The sequence below is a fragment of the Biomphalaria glabrata genome, chromosome 15 (genome assembly GCF_947242115.1).
Source record: "Biomphalaria glabrata chromosome 15, xgBioGlab47.1, whole genome shotgun sequence".
Taxonomy (NCBI): domain Eukaryota; kingdom Metazoa; phylum Mollusca; class Gastropoda; family Planorbidae; genus Biomphalaria; species Biomphalaria glabrata.
The window spans coordinates 6625888-6647130 of NC_074725.1; the positions used below are offsets into that span (position 1 = coordinate 6625888).

A 21243-nucleotide genomic window follows, 5' to 3' on the forward strand; every position below is an offset into this window, starting at 1 on the left:
ATAAAACTAAATGATTAAATAATTGGTTAATTTTTGGATTGATTCGTCTATTGTTTTCGACTACGAATACTTATGCAAAATTTAAACTTGATCTGAGAATGGGAAGTGGAGAACAAAAGAGAGTCGAAACGTAATAAGGGGATTAAAATCCATATATACATCTACATCTCTCAATAAGTAGTATTTACTCCCCTTACTTCGATGTTAAATAGTTAATCACCAACAATTAATTAACAATTTTTTTTTGATTCATTCTTGATTTGTCAGGTTCCATGAATAATTATACACAATTTCTACTTGATCCGAGATTTGGAAATGGGAGAAAAAAACATGTTCAAATTTTTTACCAGACAGACAGACATAGCTTTGCAAAAAAAAAAATACAGTATCCCTTTCAGACCTATATTGTCATCGATCGTCTGCTAATTTGTGCTTCTTCTTTGCCCAGTTTCCTGCCAGAAAGTATGAGGTGGCTGACTGTGAAAGGAAAAGTGGATGAAGCTGCCAAGGTTGTTGAGACGATTGCCAGGATGAACGGAAAGACTAATTATGAACACGAGAAATGTCTGCAGAAGATCCAGGTCAGTAGGCTATTTATAATTCTACACATTTGCTGCCATCTCAGGTGTCCTATAGAAACAGGAATGTCAGGTGTCATTTGCAGTTTTATAAAGTGACCTATAGAAAGAGCAATGTCAGGTGACATTTGCAGCCTTGTAATGTCCTATAGAAACAAAATTTGTCGCAATGCCAGATGTCCTTTAAAAACAATGTCAGGTGTCTTTTACACATATAGGTGTCCTTTTAAAACAATAGCTACCTGTTGAGCACAGTAGGCCCCCACAGTCGGATCCTATAGGGTTTTAAAGACATAACACAATTTTCCGGTTTACATTAAGATTGACTATTTTTTTTGTAAACAAAGTTATGCAAATTTATACAGATTTAATTGGTCAAACTTAAAATATGCATGACTAAATGCATGACGAGTAGGACGTAATCATTTTCTTTTTTGAAGTAACGTCTGTATCGTAAAAGATAAGAATAAGATAAGATCTTAAGGAACAAAATTAACAGTTAATTGGCCACACAGGGAAAACTCTGGTTCGACCGTTTTAATTTTGTTAAAAATATAATCATTGTGACAGGTGGGGAAATGTGATGTGTGTTTGGCGCGTTTTAAGTCTAGGGGATGATTATTTTTAAAGCTATCACACACCAACCTATCAGCATATGAATCGGGAGCAGACACGCAACGAGACAAAGCAATGAAAGATAGATACAAAAGTTAAAAATGAAGAATATTTATTTACATAAATATACATATAAGAATAAAAAGGGGGAGGGTTTGCATCTAGCTCTAAGTATTACTAGATTTAATCATCACTCTTGCACCTAATAAGAATATGTCACTTTGTCCTCTGACTTAGCTGGTATTCCTGTTGATGTCGCAGCTGGCTGTGTCCTGGCGTGAGGTTCTGCAGCTGGAGGTGGCGCTCTAGCGGATAGAGGGACGTCGGTGATATAGTTCTTGTGGAGTCTCAATCCCCAAAATCTAATATCTGTAGTGGGCACAGTAGGGCGGGTGGCCGGCTACCGTGGGCACAAGGTTACTGCGGGCAGAGCTGATCTGCCGTGGGCAGCGTAGTTGACAGGATATGTCCAGTGAGTTGCAGAAGTTGGCGTAGCTATGACGTCTCACACAGATCTGAATCTATAGGGACGTCGCACCTAATAGCTTGACAGGTGGGCTGTCGAATAGGCGGGCAATGCCGATAGCGCCGAGTAGTAGAGTTGAGTAGATCTCAGTAGGCAAGTGCAGTGCTGAATAGCACAAAGCACATAAATAGGCAGGTCAGTGAGCTAGTGCAGTGCTGAATAGCACTAAGCACAAAGATAGTAGGTGATTCTTGATATTAAACAAATAGGCAGACACCTGAGGGAGGCTGCGGATAAATAAAGACAAGTTAGGACATGTCTCTCATGCATCTTATCGATGCCCTCGACTGAGGTGCATTCGTCAGATTGGTGAAATTGCTTTTGAGCACAAAAGGGGAGATGACGACAAATGGGATTTGGAATACTAGATGGCTGATAGTAGCAATATAAAAATGTACATAAGAGGGAAAGTAATAATATAAAAATGTACATAGAAGGGGAAATAATAATCTCAAATAAACAACACAGGTGGATAGAGAAAGAAAAAAAGGGGGGGGGGGTGAATTAGGCGGTGGTCAGCGATCCTGACGGTATGTTTACAAATGACCGTCGATCGAGAACAATAGAGCGCGCTTGAATGGAGAGTGTGTCCGTTCAAGCGGGGTAACTCTCATAAGAGTAAAATTAGTAAAGGGGAGATAATTCATAACTCTTTTCTAGACGCAGTATTAGTGCGCTAGTAAAATCATCAAGGCTGTCAACCGAGATAAAGGAAATAGACTAAGATGTACAAATATATACATGGTTGCATCAACGATCAATTGAGCAACGTGGCATTAATAGATTAATGCAATACATAAATAAATACATAGGACATGTTTATGTTTTCTACTTACGCCAGTGAGAAATACACAATGCACTAATTAAATATAAATGAACTAGGCAAAATACACATGATAAAATCCAATGGAAATATACACAGAGTAATTAAGATGGAACTTGTGATTAAGTTCGGCTTACCACCAGGTATTCCTCTAGGAGTGAGAAAAAATGAAGCAGTCCAGACTCGATAGCTCAGCTCGAATGAGAATGAAAGAGAGTCTGATTTGAGTTGGTTTACTTTATATAAGCCTGGAATGTGCGGGCGGACACAGGAAATGCCCTAGGCTAAGATTTATCTTACACGTGGGTGGATTTGACTCGAGGTGGGAGCCGCACCTGGGAATATCACGCGGTGTGTTGACCAGGGTAATCTCTTAGATCAAAGAGAGACGTGAGAGAAAGGGGGGGGGGGGAGAAGGATTAGCTTGCATTCAAACCAAGGTGGTGTCAACCGCGACCGTCCTTCAGACATCCGGCGGGCAAGACAAAAGAGATTGTGTGTTTACCTTTCCCCGATCAAGGGCAGATAAATGAAAGGACGCGCTTTAGCTATCTCCAATGTGGTCAACTAAGTCTAGCCTGGAGCGGAAAAGGTGGCGTGGGTGAAGAATTTGGGGGTAGGATGGGGACATAATTAAAATAAAATAAATAAATAAGGAAAAATAATAATTAATGCTGTGATAATTTAGAGTGACTCTGACAGCGAGTTTTTGACTTGTCACAATCATCTTAAAATTAAATTGTTCTGGAGATCTATATTTTGAGCGCACGTCAGTGGGAATTCCGCAAAGAGTTCAATAAACTAATAAATGTCATGTAGATATCATAACCTGAACGGCTAGAGTTAATTAGTAACAATACATTTGTGCATATAATACTTATAAAAATTGTTCAATACACATCAATACTCTATCCCCAAACTAGAATTTTCTATAATCTATCGCATATCTCTAGCTATATCCAGCATCCTAGGCTAGAACACTGTCTTTTAACGTTTTTCAAGTCTGGATCTTTATCAACCTACTAAAATCTTTTTTTCTTAATTAATTATAAATTAGTTATAGTGAGCAGAGTAATTGCTCTTACTAACATTTATTAGCTTCATAATGGAGGATAATTGTTTTATATTTTAAATATATTTTTTGTATTTACTTGTTAATGCCTTCTATTGTTACTTGTTAATGCCTTCTATTGTTACTTGTTAATGCCTTCTATTGTTACTTGTTAATGCCTTCTATTGTTACTTGTTAATGCCTTCTATTGTTACTTGTTAATGTCTTCTATTGTTACTTGTTAATGCCTTCTATTGTTACTTGTTAATGCCTTCTATTGTTACTTGTTAATGCCTTCTATTGTTACTTGTTAATGTCTTCTATTGTTACTTGTTAATGCCTTCTATTGTTACTTGTTAATACCTTCTATGTTACTTGTTAATGTCTTCTATTGTTACTTGTTAATACCTTCTATTGTTACTTGTTAATGTCTTCTATTGTTACTTGTTAATGCCTTCTATTGTTACTTGTTAATGCCTTCTATTGTTACTTGTTAATGCCTTCTATTGTTACTTGTTAATGCCTTCTATTGTTACTTGTTAATGCCTTCTATTGTTACTTGTTAATACCTTCTATTGTTACTTGTTAATACCTTCTATTGTTACTTGTTAATGTCTTCTATTGTTACTTGTTAATGCCTTTTATTGTTACTTGTTAATACCTTCTATTGTTACTTGTTAATGCCTTCTATTGTTACTTGTTAATACCTTCTATTGTTACTTGTTAAAGTCTTCAATTGTTAATGCCTTCTTTTGTTACTTGTTTATACCTTCTATTGTTACTTGTTAATGCCTTCTATTGTTACTTGTTAATACCTTCTATTGTTACTTGTTAATGCCTTCTATTGTTACTAGTTAATGCCTTCTATTGTTACATGTTAAAGTCTTCTAGTGTTACTTGTTAATGCCTTCTATTGTTACTTCTGGCATTAAGAAAATAGCTCAGAAAGAAAAGGAATTGAAAGAAAAAGGAAAGAAATATACTTACTTAGACGTCTACAGGGGCTGGTCTATGGCTAGACTAACATTAACTCAGCAGTTTGTCTGGTAAGTATGTGACCTTTGACCTAAATAAATGACCTAGCATGTAATAGGGACAAAAATAGCTACTGTCAAAAAAAAAAAAACGCTAACTAAAACTCTACGGCCATATCACTAGGTCGTCGGGGCTCCCAAAGATCTTCCTTCAAGGAACGGTAACAGAAAAAAAGAAGAGGAGGAAGACAGAGAAAGCGATGGGAAACAACATAAAAGAATGGACGAGCCTGTCTCTATCCAAGCCAAAAGACAGAAGAATGGAGAACAACAGTTAACAGATCTTGTGTGATGCCCCAACGGTCCAACAGACTAAGGGATATGTGGATGTGAAGGTGAAAGATTAGCCTATAAGAAAAGGCCCGCACACCCACGTGATATGTATCTCTTGGTTTGGCGTGAGTGCGAAACTGAACATGTCTACAATATATGGGAGATTTTCGCATAAACAATTCATCAGAGTGATCTTCTCTTTCTAAACACTTTGATTTTCAAAGCTCTTAAAGCAATAAAAGACAGTGAGATAAATAGAGATGACAATACGATATAAAGAAATATGAATGCGATATAATGGAGCCTAAAGGACAACGTAAGAATATGTAAATAGTGAGTTTGAAATATAATATAATGATGACATATTGAAATATTACTGTTGCCAAATGCCAAATAAATAATAAAAATTACCTTACAGGTGAAAGAATAAAAGTTAATTTGTGGTTTAGTGCAAAAAAAAAAGTGTGCCAAACATTGTTTGATAGTGGCATATAAGAAACGAAGTCAGTATAGATGAGACCTCCTTAGGATAGACACAGGGCCTGCTTTAGATAATTGGATGCCCTAGGCGAAATGATTTTTGTGACGCATAATAAACAAGGTTACAAAGACAGTTTGTGTGGAAACACAAACTCAAAATCGGCCCCCGAAGTGGTCCACCCAGGCAGGTAAAAAGTCAGATTTCAATATTTTCAGAAAGAACATCAGAATTAAATTATATCAAAGACAAATGACAGAGAAGAATGAAGAAAGAAGGTTGACAGGTCTTGTGTGGTGCCCCAGCGGTCCAGCAGACCAAAGGATAGGTGAAAGTCAATTTGAAGTCAAATGCGAACCTGGCCTGATGTCTTATAATGAATATCTAATTGATCTAATTGTTTTGTAAAGGGTCAATCTCTTATTCATATCTTCAAAAAAAGGAAGAAAAAAAAACATTTCGTAAAAAAAAAAAGTTCCTTTAGTTAAGTGTACTGTGGTCTTCGTGTATCACTGCAGTTCACGCGATAATATGAAAACCTACTTATTAATTGTTGTTTTAAATTATGTCCAACTTATATGCATACAAAATAGATTTTTTTTTTCTCTTAAAAAAAGTAAACATTTTTTTTTTTGGTAAATGTAGTATTTAGTAGGACATAACTTACATGTCGGATTTTCACTATTTTTTCTAGTTTATGAGATCTAAACAGGACGGACGGACGGACATTTCACACAAAAAACTAATAAGCGTCTTTTCCCTTTCGCGGGACGCTAAAAAAATTAAAAAGGTAAAAAAATTTTTTTTAATTACGTAATTTATTTATATCCCCCCCCCTTCTTTCGTCCACCGTAAGTCTTCGCGCATTCACTTTGTTCAGAGCTTATATCTTTTTAGATAGTGTGTGACTGTATCTGTGTGTTGGAAGATATCTTGTGGTAATGCGTGGTCTTAATGGGGCCTGACTCGAACCTTGGCCGAAGCCATACTTCGCCGTCCTGTGGCCGGCTTTGGCTAGCCTGTAGGCCAAATTATCTTCTACCCTGAAGGAACAACATGTAAAACTAGTGTAGGCCTACTTTCCTCAAAAATCTTTGACCTCAATCCAAAAAGTATTTTTCCATTAAGTTTTCTTTCGTTTCTTGATTAGATGAAAGTGTAAAACAAAACAAATAAAAAATATTAAAAAAAAAACACGAAATGAAGCTTAAATAAGGTGAAGAACTGCATATTTACAGGCATATATCTCAATGCTGTAATTTTTTTCCCTTTTTTTCATATTAAACATAATTTATTAATTACCACTACTAAATTAATGAATTTTAATTGTTTTTATTGATTGATATATTGCTAGGGACAATGCATAATTGTGCAAAGTTTCAACTTGATCCGAGAATGGGAAGTAGGACAAATAAATTGTAAAAAAATTGTACCAGGCAGACTGACAGACAGACCGACAGAATGAGTTGAGATAAGCTTTGTAGTAAAAAAAAACAACCCAAAATTATGGTAGCTCTATACAATATGTCAACACTTAAGATTGATTTTTTTTGTGATATCTAAACGTGTGCTCCTCCCAGGTTCACGACCTCTCTAGTAGGTTACGGCATCATCCTTGGCATCACCAACCTGGCGGGCAACATCTACGTCAACATGCTGCTGGTCGAGGTGGTCGAGATCCCGTTCATACTGGTCACGTGCTATTTCAATAACTGGTAGGTGCCAGGTCTTTATTGTAAAGATTATAAATGCTAATTTGACTAATATAAACACATAAATCAACCAAAATATTAGCATGATATTTCATAAATATGTATTCGCCCAGCATTATTCGTCATCCTGTATGTTACTTTCAATAATATATAGTTTACAAAAATGAGTGTGTGTTTGTGTGTGTGTGTGTGTGTGTGTTGGAGCAGTGCCGGATTTAAGTATGTGAAGGCCCAGGGCAGGGTTTTTGTTGAGGCTCCTCCACTTTTTTGGAAAGCTTTAACTCTTTCTCTCCTAACTGACGATATCAACATTGATTCCACTAGATGTGACTAGAATGTGGTAAATAATTACGGAGAGAAAGAGTTTAAAAAGTTCCACTTATGAATAATCGAGTACTTTTAAATGTAATTTAACTTTCAATTTTCATAAAACATAATTAAATATGCCTATTTTAGCTTGAGATTTAAAAGTGTTGGCGGTTAAAAATTAAAATTTAGAAACAAACCAAAACGTACAAGTTTCTGGCCTAAAACAAATATATAGGTACTGCTGCAGAGGTGAACGACTGTATAGAATATACAATAAACAAGAATATATTTCTTTTCTGCTTAGATAGAGAACAACATCGGACAGATAAGTTCACTTAAGCCTATTTGTGTTAATTGTTTGTCTTCTTTTGTTTGTTTTGTAGCTGATGAAGGCCTCGTATCCCATATGCTCTTTGTTCTACTGGGTCCCGCAGGGTCACATATATGCATGTTTATTGTATTTTCTATTCAAGTTTCCGACCAGGGAAATTCGGATATATTTTTAGACTTTTTGTGGAGGTGCCATTCTTTTGGATATCCCGGGGCAGTAGCCCCACCTGCCCTCCCCTAAATCCGGACCTGGGGTGAAGAATTATATTCAAAGTGATATCTATAAGGAAATTGTTTTTGTAATAACTATTAAAAAAAACAACAATTCATCAGTTCTTGTACAGATACAAGAATAAGAAGAAGCTTTAGTCTAGCACATAGCGTAATGCACCGTTTTGTAATAAACGCACAGTACGAATATCAGGTTCAAATATTTATAAGCTTTCAAGTTTCAGGGTAGAAATACCCAGCTCGAATGACATGATGTTAACAATTTTTAACATCTTTCAACTTACTTAAACCTGCTCGTTATCGACATCAACAATTTATGAATATGTCCGTCTCATGTCATCAGCGATGTCCCTCTTATATACCCCGTACATTTAACAGTGGGAGGCGCGGTGGCTGAGCGGTGAAGCGCTCGGGGTTCGAATTCTGGTGAAGACTGGGATTTTTTATTTAGGGATCTTCGGGCGCCTTTGAGTCCACCCAGCTCTAATGGGTACATGACATTAGTTGGGGAAACGTAAAGGCGGTTGGTCGTTGTGCTGGCCACATGGCACCCTCGTTAACCGTAGGCCATGTAAACATATGACCACAAGGTCTGAAAGGGAAAAAAAACAACATTTAACAGTATCTTAGTTAACATTCTCAGTACGAGTATTCTTTAGCCTATATATATAATTATATATATATATATATATTGGCTATTTTGTTAAGGAACACAAATGATATGCATGAAAGAACTTTAAGAAATAATGAATAAATCTTTTTAGTGGCCTCCCGAAATGCCGCCATTTGATCTGTTCATTTTTGTTTCAAAGGTTTTTGTTCATTTAAGTTAAGCATTTAGACTTCAGAGAGAGAGAGAGAGAGAGAGAGAGAGGTTTAGTTGTACTAGTTGTCTGGAGCTACAACCCAACGACCTTATACAACACCCCTCCCTCACACGTCTGCCATCCTCCACCGATTTGAAACTATGCAAATGCACAAAAAACATTTTAAAAAAATATAATGACTTGAATTTCTTGTATATTTTATTTGGAACAGTATAGGGCGAAGATTGACCGCGCTCATCTATTTCAGTTTTGCAACTGTGGCAGGATTACTTGCCCTTATTTTTCATCGTAAGTTTGTATATTCTTATAACAATAATATTTTGATTGAGTTCTTGCATTATAATGACAATTATTCGTGAAATTTGTGGCATAGTTATAAAAAAACAACTTTTAAATAGTACTTTTGCTGTAAATGAATGAAATAATATGGGACACAACTTTGGCCATTCTCATTCATTCTTCTGCTTTTGATTATCCACAGTTGTTCCCCATTTACCAAACAAGGAAACGGGTATTACAATAATGTGTATCTGCTGCAGGTCTTTCATTGCTGGTGCAGCTGCTGTATTTATCGTAGTTTCTACCGAGGTTTATCCTACTGTTATAAGGTAAACGCATTTGCGCTATTCAATTTTAGCTTTGTCATCACAGGAATCCTTGGGCCTTTGGCCTCTTTTCTTGGACTTATACAAATCTCTTGGAGCTCTATTTTGTGTTTTTAAGGCACGTCGGTATTACAGGTTTTAATTTTACTCATTATATATTTTTGCTAATATATATCTTCAAATAGGTTTTAAAATCTTTGCATAAATATGCACTATCATCTTTTTAAAGCTTCTCTTGAATAAAATATCACATTATGTTTTTAAGATACATCTTTCAACTTTTTACTTGCAATAAAATGTATTGTTACAAATGAACAGTGATAGGTAGAGGTCAACGTATGACCCCGGCGAGATGACACAGCAGCGAGTGTCCTCTGGAATCTACATGTACAAACAAAGACAGGATGTGACGTGCCCTCACGTGTTGTTCCAGGGGACGAACAGATCTAAGTAGGGGGACAGTTACTAATGAACAGTGACAGATAGAGGTCACTACGTGTGACCCCAACTTGATGACACTGCAGCCGATGTTTTCTGGAATCTACATGTATAAACAAAGACAGGATGTGACGTTTCCTCACGTGTTATTTCAGAGGATACTAGCCGTGTTTGTGCAACTTTGGACAAGCGATTAGGGACTATATATAAGCCAGAGAGTTAATGTTAAAGTCAGTCGTATGGAGTCATGAGTGAGCCGTTACAGTCGATACAGACGATGTAAGACGTGTGCGGCTCTGTGGAAGAGAAATGTGTACGACTCGATGCAAGTTAACTAGGGTAGAGTTAACTGGAGTGGACTACTGTCGTTAAAGTCTATACAGTGAACTACAGTGGACTTGAGCCGTTACAGTCGATACAGTCGATGTAAGACGTGTGCGGCTCTGATTCGGTAGACTTGAGTACGACTTGGTTCAGCTTTGGGAGACCTGGAGCGACACTGGGAAGTGTGTCGTTGGTCTGTTCTGTGGAATACGGCTCGATGCAAGTTGAGAAGAGAGGAATTGCAACGAAGTGAAGAGATGCAGTGCAACGAAGTATAGCTAACTGTAAACTGACAGATATTGTACAGTCTTCTACGCTACATGTTACAGTAACGAATTGTTAGAGTTAATAGTCATTAAAGTTATATGAAACTGAAAGTTTAGTCGTCAAGTTCTTTGCTGTGTTTTTATTTGTGTGCCAACTAATACTTCTAGCCAGAAGATTCAGAAATACGTAACAATTGGTGTCAGAAGTGGGATCTTTCTGGCTAGAATGTATTCCTACAAACTTCTTAATTTGCTTGACATGAAAGAACTTAGACAAGAGCTTCGAGAAAGAGGTCTACAGCTTAACGGAAATAAGGAATCGCTAACAGCACGTCTCAGACAAGCCCTGTTGGAGGAAGATGAGAATCCAGACACTTGCCAATTTGAAATCAAACCTAATACGATAGAGCTCCTGAGAACTTTGCAATACAAAATGAACTCGGTGAAAGAGAGCATTAAGGAGATAGAATCAGAAATCAACACCAGATTTTCTTCATTTGACCAGTTGACCAAAGCCATGAATGAAAATGAACAAATAGCTACCACGCCCAACAAGACAGAAGAACAAATAAAAGATCAAACGAGAATCATGATTAATGAGCTGCTGAACACCCAGCAGTATCAGATTGAGTCGACTGATGAAAGAGCTACACCATTGATGAACAGCGAACAATTGTCCAACCAAGGATGTGGCGATACAGACAATTACGATAGGCATGTTGGTGATGGTTGTGCTGTCTTTGACTGTGATAGCAAACCAAATGAATGTGGCCCACAAGAGATGAAAAGAGAGGGTAGCTGTTACTATTTCAACGAGAAGCAGAATGAGACCGCTGAAGAAACAATAGAAGAGACCTATAGTTTGACCGAAGCTTTAGCTATAGATATACCTGATATGAGTACCGCAACTAGCCAAACAGATCAAGACAACGTTGGGTCTGCGTCCAAGCCTGTTGCTGTGGGCCTTAAAGACTTCTGTCTATCTGCCAGTGTCTACGAGAGGAACTCGAAGCTTGATTATTGCACTCATGCGTTTGACAAGAACTGTACGTACGTAGCTATGCAAGAAGACTGTGAATGCCAAGAAATACACCAACAAGCTCTAGACCTAACAGAAGCTTGTACAGCTATCAAGGTAGGCGCGAGAAGCCCTGGTGATAGTCAAGGAATTACAATAGAAACTGATGCTGAAGTTGATGGACCTTTGCACGTTGAATGTTATCAACCTGCCCCACAGTCGAGTCCTCCAGACTCGGATGAAGGTGATGACGTGTTTGACAACTTGCCTTCAAGTGGACTTGCAGCTCATTCGCAAAGCACCCATCAAAGAATAATGCTGAAGCAACTTGTTAGATCAACAGTCTTGATGACTACAGCTATGAAATACAATGCCTTCCTATGTGCTAAGTCGCTGCCATCAGCATTGATCGACAGGAAAGCAAGACAACGACAACGACATCAACGCAACCAAAGAAATATCAAATTGAGGAGGCGGAGAAAGCGACATATGCAGAGTGCAACGTGGATGGCTCCAACAAGATCAAGATACAAACCCACCCCTTCTCCCACTGATAGACCCCCACCTGCATTTCTGAAACTCCATAGCCCATGTTGTTAGAAAACAAGCCCACCACTTCTCCCACTGATAGACCCCCACCTGCACTGATGAAACTCCACAGCCCATGTTTTTAGAAAGATTCTGTCCGGAACCATCAGACCAAAGAAGAAAGCCTTACTATCAGTTGAAAGTGTGAAGCCACTAAAGAATAATTTAAGAACATTCCTCATGAGAATAGCTTGATGAAGTATAACAAAGGTTTTAGAAGAACGCTAATTAAGTCAGAAGCAAGAAGGACAGAAAAGAAGTAGTTTAAAGATGTCAGAACTGTAGTGAGTAACCATCTGTGACAGAACTGTACAAGAAGATCAACCCAACAGACATCGTACAAACCCAAAGTCAGTTGCTGTTGTAAGAAGAACATGTGAATATTGCTGTACTGTGATGAACCTGTGTATCTCTGAAGAAGCTCTGTAAAAAGATGCTGGAGAATGTAAAACTCAGCCAGTGAAGCACGAACTCGTTAGAATGCTGATGAATTTTCTCGACAAGAGTGCCCAATGTCGTCATCTGAAGATCGATGTTTCCATACCAAGATTGATGAAAACATTTGTGAGGACCTGCTGAAAAATGAGGATTTGGCTCCCATTCTTCTATGGAAAGAAGATGGACAACGGCCAGATTGAAAGAACATCTCTGAGAAGGGGGCAACCACCAAAGCTTCCTTCTTGATCGTCGATCGATTTCATCAGTATCGTGGTGAAGTAGAATCTGTTCGGGACGAACAGATCTAAGAAGGGGGCAGTGTTACAAATGAACAGTGATAGGTAGAGGTCAACGTATGACCCCGGCGAGATGACACAGCAGCGAGTGTCCTCTGGAATCTACATGTACAAACAAAGACAGGATGTGACGTGCCCTCACGTGTTGTTCCAGGGGACGAACAGATCTAAGTAGGGGGACAGTTACTAATGAACAGTGACAGATAGAGGTCACTACGTGTGACCCCAACTTGATGACACTGCAGCCGATGTTTTCTGGAATCTACATGTATAAACAAAGACAGGATGTGATGTTTCCTCACGTGTTATTTCAGAGGATACTAGCCGTGGTTGTGCAACTTTGGACAAGCGATTAGGGACTCTATATAAGCCAGAGAGTTAATGTTAAAGTCAGTCGTATGGAGTCATGAGTGAGCCGTTACAGTCGATACAGACGATGTAAGACGTGTGCGGCTCTGTGGAAGAGAAATGTGTACGACTCGATGCAAGTTAACTAGGGTAGAGTTAACTGGAGTGGACTACTGTCGTTAAAGTCTATACAGTGAACTACAGTGGACTTGAGCCGTTACAGTCGATACAGTCGATGTAAGACGTGTGCGGCTCTGATTCGGTAGACTTGAGTACGACTTGGTTCAGCTTTGGGAGACCTGGAGCGACACTGGGAAGTGTGTCGTTGGTCTGTTCTGTGGAATACGGCTCGATGCAAGTTGAGAAGAGAGGAATTGCAACGAAGTGAAGAGATGCAGTGCAACGAAGTATAGCTAACTGTAAACTGACAGATACTGTACAGTCTTCTACGCTACATGTTACAGTAACGAATTGTTAGAGTTAATAGTCATTAAAGTTATATGAAACTGAAAGTTTAGTCGTCAAGTTCTTTGCTGTGTTTTTATTTGTGTGCCAACTAATACTTCTAGCCAGAAGATTCAGAAATACGTAACAGTATTATAGAAATTTTTATATTATTAGGCCTACTATCTATTAACATTTACACATTAATTTTATGGTTTGAAATGTGATGGACCAGGGTCGTCAACCTTTTTGACTTGCTTGTCAAAAAAACAACAACAAAAATTTTTGTGTTTCTTATTTTGTGTTTCTTATTTTGCTACAATGATGATCCTTTTCTCTATACTTTAGTTTATTCTGTATATAAACAGGTCAGTATGTCTTTAAATTTTTCAAGAATTGTTTGTGACATGTACTCCCACGATTTCTCTATTGTGTAATTCAAAACGTTGTCTGCAAATTCTCCCAAAAGTAAAAAACATCTCATCCTTTATGGGGATTGGAACCCAATAATTCTAAGTCTACCACTCAATTGCTGCACAACATACATAATCACAAGGTCAGTAACTAATTATACAATATTTCTTATGTTGTTGACTATAGGACACTTGGATACGGTGCGGCCAACACTGCAGCTAAAGTCGGAGGGGTTCTGGCACCTTTTCTTATAAACATTGTAAGTATAAATTAAAGCAATTATGCCCAAACTATGACCAATGGACAATATCTGGTCTGTGTCTTGATACAAACCAGCCTCGTTTTTTTTTAGCTGTTAAGCAGCTCGTGGAAGTGCATGATGGAAATTTATCTCACTCCTGGCTGGTAAAGGTTGGGCATCAATTGCAGTCAGTTATTAACTATCTAATTGTTTTGTTCATTTATTTTTTGTTCACATTCAGCTCAATACAGTGATAATTAGTTTTTGAAAGTCATCAGTGCTCTTTCTTTGATAGTATTTATATTTTGATTGAATAAGAAAAATAAAATTTAAAAAAAATTGATACAAATACATGAATTAATAAAAATTAATCAATTCGTAGTTATTAATTAATTTTGTTTTATGTATATAAAAAGGAGCTTATTCTTCCAACTAGGTACTGAGGTATATGTCAGTTGAATTTGCAATTCCTACCCTTAAAAAAGCTTTTTTTTTTTTAAAGATTTCAAAAAAAATACTTATTTCACAAGAGTTTTTGTTACTCAAGTGTTATTTTGTGATTATGATATTGTAGTATTATTTTGGTCATGAAGACAATAAGTTTTATTTTTGTATTTCTATATCAGGAAACGATTCCTACTGTAGCCTACAGTGTGATCACTGTGACCTGTTTCTTCTGTATTGTTGCGGTGTGGTCACTGCAAGAAACCAAAAACCTGATAATGGAGGACACCCTTCACAAGTCTGCTTCCAGACAAAGTTCTCTCATAACCAGCAGCCAAACTACTAATAAGTCTGACACTTCTGGTCGGAGAATATCACGGGCCAAATCCATCATCGACCTTGACACTGACCTCATTCAACACAAAAACTACTCTGAGTACGAGGATGACAGTGATGAAGAAAAGTCTGAAGAGAGTGTTGACAGGCAGCTTGCTCAAGAAAAAGTTGTGTCTGTCAACGAGAAGCTGCCATTGCTCCGCGAAAGATTTCCCATGTACAAACCTAATAGAGAAGAAGAGAACGTGAATGCTGGAATAGACAATTTGGGCTTGGAATCCTCAGCAAATGAAAACAAATCAGAGAGCATCATTGTTTCCAGTAATGTAACAAACTCTGCCAGGTCTTATGATCAAGATTCAGAAGGGTCATCCTCCAGAACTGGACATCATTCAGTACTAGTTCAAACATCTTTCAGTACAGAGCAATCTGAGGCCAGCAAGGAATCCAACGGCATTGTCAGAACTCCTAATACTTCAGAAGATCACAAGAAATTTGTTCGGGAATATTAAGTGATACAAGGTCTTTCTAAGGAAGTTTTATTTCTTGAAGGGTTATATGACTAAACAATATTAATACTATGTAACTGAAACATTAGCTTAATACAGTTAGCATATGTGGCTGGCTGTTGAAATAACCCAATTTTTTAAGCTATTTAACTTATATTTTAATTGTGCTTAAAACCAGCAAATGTAAAACCGAAATGGATTTTTAAAACTTATTTAGTATTTTTTGTATTTACTATCTACATTTACCAAAATGAGTAATCAAGGGGAGCTAAACATTTTTTTTTTCAAAATGTCATCGATGTAAATAAAATTTTAGGATTAAGATCTAGTCTAGAGAAACACAACTTTTTTTTTTTTGGTTCCAACATTTTGGTATTGAAATTGAAAATCTTTGATCCCATGACCAAATGAAAAATTAAGATTAATTTGAAATACTTTTGATACTGTTTCTAATTTTCTGCCCTTGAATATTTTCTCAGTATCTAGAGCATAGATCTAATAAATACTCTTGTATCATTAAACATGTTTAGTCTTGTCTGAGACAATGTCTTGGTGCATTGTAAGTCCTAATTTGGTATTATCTAAATAAAAATGTTTTATATGTTTAAACATTAAAGTGATTGAAACATAAATGTTATTAAAAAACCTACCTCGCTAAGAATTGTGGGATTATAGACCAGTATCTACTGAATTCAGTAGAGGATTCCTTTTTTCCATTATTAATTTTTTCAGTTTCATACAATTACATGTACACATCCATACATCTATTATATTATGTTATTATTTTTATTATCCTTATTATATTTTAGAAATTAACTATTTTTCATTCTCTGGCACTTCCAGGGCCAAGCTTTGTCAAATGGAAACAAAAAATCCTTGTAGTCCTCTTAAGAGTCCAATAAGGAATTTTATTATTATTATTTTTATTAATATTATGTTAGAGATGAACGAGTATTCATTCTCTGGCGCTGCCAGGGTCGAGTTTTGCTAAAGGGAAACAAATTCATCATAGTCCCTTTATCAGTTTCCACTGAGGAATTTTCTGGTATTGTGGCAGGTCTACAGCAGTACCACACTCTGCCAGGCAATGAGAATGTTTCTAAGAATGTTAAGCGCCTTGAAGGTGTCTGTGAGATCAGTTGTAATTAGTTATAATCAGTTGATATAACAATGGGGTACATTGTTATTTTAGATAACTTCCAGAAACGCTTAATCTCCAAGCCTAGGTTCCCATATTTTTGTTGTTTTTCCAACTCTATTTTTTCTTAAATTATGAGATGATTATTATTATTAATATTATTATACACACCATTACATAAAATACATACAGATATGAAAATACATTTATCAAACCTCTTTGTATTTGATAAGTGTCGGTGCCACATCATACAACTGTCGCTTGCTTTTTTTTTTTCGGTCACCTGCCTGTTTTATTTTTTGAACCTGTTGATTATTTCCAAATGTTACATTTCCAATGTATTTAACAAACATGAAGTATTCCAATCTGTTCATAAGTATGTAGATTGTATATCTCAATGATCTTCTGTACAAAGTTAAACCAATAAGGAGCTTATTATTACATTCACCTCTTTGTAAGAGATTGAAACAACAAATAATTGAGTATGTCATAAGTTTACATGTAAATATTTGTAAGGATGGATCTGTTAAGAGAAATAAATATATGTGCAATCTAAATACAACATACAACTTTGATTATTAGAAACAGATAGACTTTTATAGCTATGTATGAAAGTTTTGTTCTTAATTATTGTTTTTTTTATTTATGGTTCGAAACAGAACTGTTCCTGATAAATTTTCTGGTGCCCATTTAATCTCTATTTCAATAAAAAAGCCCAATGCTTGCTTTTAATTTCAAAGTTTAAATGACGTTTCTTACCAATTACTATAACCCTTCACAAAAAACACTACTGTACATAAGAAAACCTGGAATTCTAAACTAAACTGCTGTTCAACTATGGTAACTTAGATGTTAATCTTTCAAACTTCAACATTCTGTATGCATTGAATGCTTTTTTTTTTATCTGTCTGTTCATTTTTGTTGTATAAACTTTACTTCTTTTCTCTTGTTTGAAAGTTTTATTTCTAAAGATAAATTTGTTAATCACAGACTGCTGAATGTCTGCTTCTACCATGATAAGGAGTTAAGGTTGAGTATTATATCTGTAAATAATTACCCCCCTCCATCCAAAAAATACAATAAAAATATAGGTATTGCTGGCAGCTGCATAGTGTACTTTGAAATTGAACTTAACTTTTCTCTGACTACTATAAGTTGTTATCGTTCTTTTTTGACAATCTTGGATCATTATTTTTTAGATAAAATTTTTTGGGCTTTGAAAAAAATTTTAATGTATGGACATTTTTATTTTTACAAAGTTAATTTCATTGTTGCTGACATATTCAATAAATATTTTCAGACATTAAAACTTGCTGGTTTTCTATTAAATTTTGCAGCAATACTTAATCTGGTATTTTTGTGTAATGTCTGCAAATTAGATTTTTTTCTTACACTTGGCTTGAAGCTTACAATGATGTTAAGTAGAAATTCATTATTGAAAGCCATATGACATACTTTAAATTGCTATCTAGTAGATTCTAATAATTTCACACTACACAGTCCTGTTTGTTTGTTTTATCTTAATCTAGCACAGCTTTCAATATCTAAAAATTCAAATTAATTTCAAGGTATACTTATTCTAATTTCTTAAGTGGCTTAAAAAATATTTATTTTTAGAGTTTAAAGCAACTTGTTGATCATAATTAAAATATTATACTTATTATTTTTTTTTTGTTAGCATATAATTTTACATGTATCTTTTTGATCTGACTACACTAGCTTAGCTAAGTATTTGACTATTTGGTAGACTATAAGTTTTTGATCTGACTACACTAGCTTAGCTAAGTATTTGACTATTTGGTAGACTATAAGTTTTTGACACATGTACTATTGTAAATCTTGTTATACTGGACAATGAAGATGTTACAATGTTATTGGGACCAGTAATTTGTACTACATTTTGAATATAATTTATATAGACATATTTAAGTAATGACATGTTTCGGTACTGACATTGAAATGTACATAATTTTAAATTATCTAATGTTGGCAGTAATCTGTTACCACATAGCAAGTACAATGTCTAATAAATAAAAATGGTTTGGAAATAAAAATGTCTGTTCAACACAATTCCTTTTTGTTCTTATAACATTACTATGAACACGTTTTAGAATCTGGATGTTTGTATGTAATACTTATTGGTTATGAATTTAACTTTATTTGTTTTTTTGCCTTGTTACATTAACATTCAAATTACATTTTCAAATGTTTATCTTTAAATCTTCGCATTGAAAAGTTTATGGAATGAAAAATGAATATATTTCAGGGCAGAGAAATTGTTTATAGTATGCCTGTTTATCAACAAGCAACTGTCTTTGCATTTGCATACACTAGAAATACCTACAGGATTACACTATGAATTCATACTTATATACACTACAATTTTCTCTTTCTCTCTCTCTCTGTATATAAATGACATCATCGCTGGGAGAAATGTATAGATTAAGAAAAAAACTACACATTTCATTGTTAGGTCTCAAAACTATTCAGACAAGCCTTATATACCTATAATGTATTTCAAAAATGCATGTTTTTATTTGATCTGCTAATGGGGCACATCATAAAGTTTTTAAATCTTTGACCTGCACCTTGAAATCAAGATGTCCAGTCTTTCGTTAGACTTCCCGATGGCTGCTCCATCTTTACGGCCGAATTGCATGCAATATCGCTTGCACTTATGGCCGTTAAAGCATCAGAAAGGAGGAAATTTATAATCTGCTCCGACTCCAAATCTGCATTGCAAGCTTTGGGGCGGATGAAGACTGACATCCCATTGGTACATAAGAGCCTGAAGCTTTTGGACCAAATAACAGCCGACCATAGGGATGTCACCTTCATCTGGGTCCCCTCCCATGTTGGCATTGAGGGAAACGAAGCCGCAGACAGAGAAGCAAAGAGAGCCCTAAATCATGCTGTGTCAGGAACCCAAATTCCCTGCTCGGACCTGAGACAAAGTATTGCCTCTGCCACCTACCGAGAGTGGCAGAACCGATGGGAGGCTGAGACTCACAATAAACTCAGGCAGATTGTGGCGGATGTCAGGTGGCGGCCCACATCTAGGGGTCTGACAAGGCGTGGTAGCGCGACCATGTCCAGACTTGGGATTGGCCACACCTACATCACGCACTCTTTTGTGCTGAAGAGAGATGAGCCCTCACTTTGTGAGTACTGTGACTCTCGCCTCACCGTGGAACCAGATACCAGGATGTCAGGGAGAAATATTTTAGAGCCACTAACTTAAAAACACGATTTGATAATGTCGACCCTGGGAAGGTACTGGGCTTTATCCGGGAAGTGGGGTTGTCTACGAAGATCTGATTTATGAATTTGTGAACATGTACTATTTACATTAGATTTTTACCAAATAATTAAATTTTTACTACCTTTACTAGTTTAACTGTGAATAGACCTTGATTTTAATGATTTGACTGTATAGAATTTGGCCCTTTTGTGTAGAGAGAAAGAGTAGTCCTTAAGGGACTGCAGGCACGACATGGCCTAAATTGTGCCGATGTGCCTAAAATAAAAAACAAAACAAAACAGTCTTTCGTTATATCAAATCAGGTTATGACTCAAAAGTTAACAAAGTTTTTCCCCCACAATCAGCTTTTCCTTTCCTCAGTGACTAAGATTTGACATTCGGGGGGGGGGGGGGATCGCTCTTCCGCCCTCGCAAATGGATCCGCCAGTGCCTCCTATTTTCTAATTGATGTCCCAGTTATATTAAATACTGTATTGCCCTCCTACTCTCATATTAATTTCCCAGTAGATGAGAATGAAAAGGAGTATCGCACTGAAAAAGATAGCGAAATATGTTTAAACAATGGACTAGTATACATTATTTGTCTATTGTCGACGGATTTAAACGATTGAAGGAAGACTTTGTTTTTGTTTAATACCCAACAGTGGCATATACATCCCAAATTTAGGTCAAATTATTATTGACTTCTTGTGTTTGTTTTTGTTGAGGTTTGGACCAGACGTAAAAAAGACATTAAAATGTCTCTCAGGCCACATCGTTGTGCCATAAAATTTCACGGCCACCGGAAGTTGTTAACAAGAGTATCGACAAGTCAGAGCGGAAGCGATACTTCTCAGGCTATGGATTCTCGATTCGCGGTGTAATTTTCACCATCTCGCTGTTCTGTCTTTGGTGTGCAGGCTATAGTCTACATACATTCATCTAGATTATTGGACTTAAAAGGCGGGATAAGTCGATAATAAAATTCTATTTTGGAACACGTGTCGTAAAGTACAGAAAGAATAAAAATAGTAAATACCATAATCATTTTAAACTTGACAGACATTTGGACTTGAAATCTAGGACATTCTGGTGACCGTTGCCATGAAAGTTTCTGGCACCACTCTGACCAACATGTTGGTCAGAAGGCCATCTCTTTAATCATTTAACATAAATAAATGATAATATAGAATGCCACCGTGACACTTGTTCAGATAGTTTTAACAAATCATATATCCCCTAGCTCCTTCGGTCTTGCAAATCATTGCCCTACAGTCCAGAGATGAATAATTAATGTGGGCGCACGCTATAGAGGCGTGTGGGTGGATGGGACAAGTTATATAAATGTTACTGTTGAGTGAAACAAAG

General features: G+C 36.4%; 1 protein-coding gene across 4 annotated transcripts in view; it reads left to right on the top strand.

Annotated features, from left to right (window-relative positions):
• The window catches only part of LOC106058882 (organic anion transporter 3-like), a 35071-nt gene extending 16367 nt beyond the window's left edge, over positions 1 to 18704 (top strand). For all 4 annotated transcript variants that reach the window (XM_056012442.1, XM_056012444.1, XM_056012443.1 and 1 more), the window contains exons 5-11: positions 449 to 581; positions 4527 to 4639; positions 6959 to 7093; positions 8999 to 9075; positions 9269 to 9395; positions 14153 to 14225; positions 14834 to 18704. In XM_056012442.1, the coding sequence (XP_055868417.1) occupies positions 449 to 581; positions 4527 to 4639; positions 6959 to 7093; positions 8999 to 9075; positions 9269 to 9395; positions 14153 to 14225; positions 14834 to 15499 (1324 nt within the window). In that variant the 3' untranslated portion in view covers positions 15500 to 18704. The remainder of the gene's footprint in view (positions 1 to 448; positions 582 to 4526; positions 4640 to 6958; positions 7094 to 8998; positions 9076 to 9268; positions 9396 to 14152; positions 14226 to 14833) is intronic.
• The last annotated feature ends 2539 nt before the right edge of the window (positions 18705 to 21243 follow it).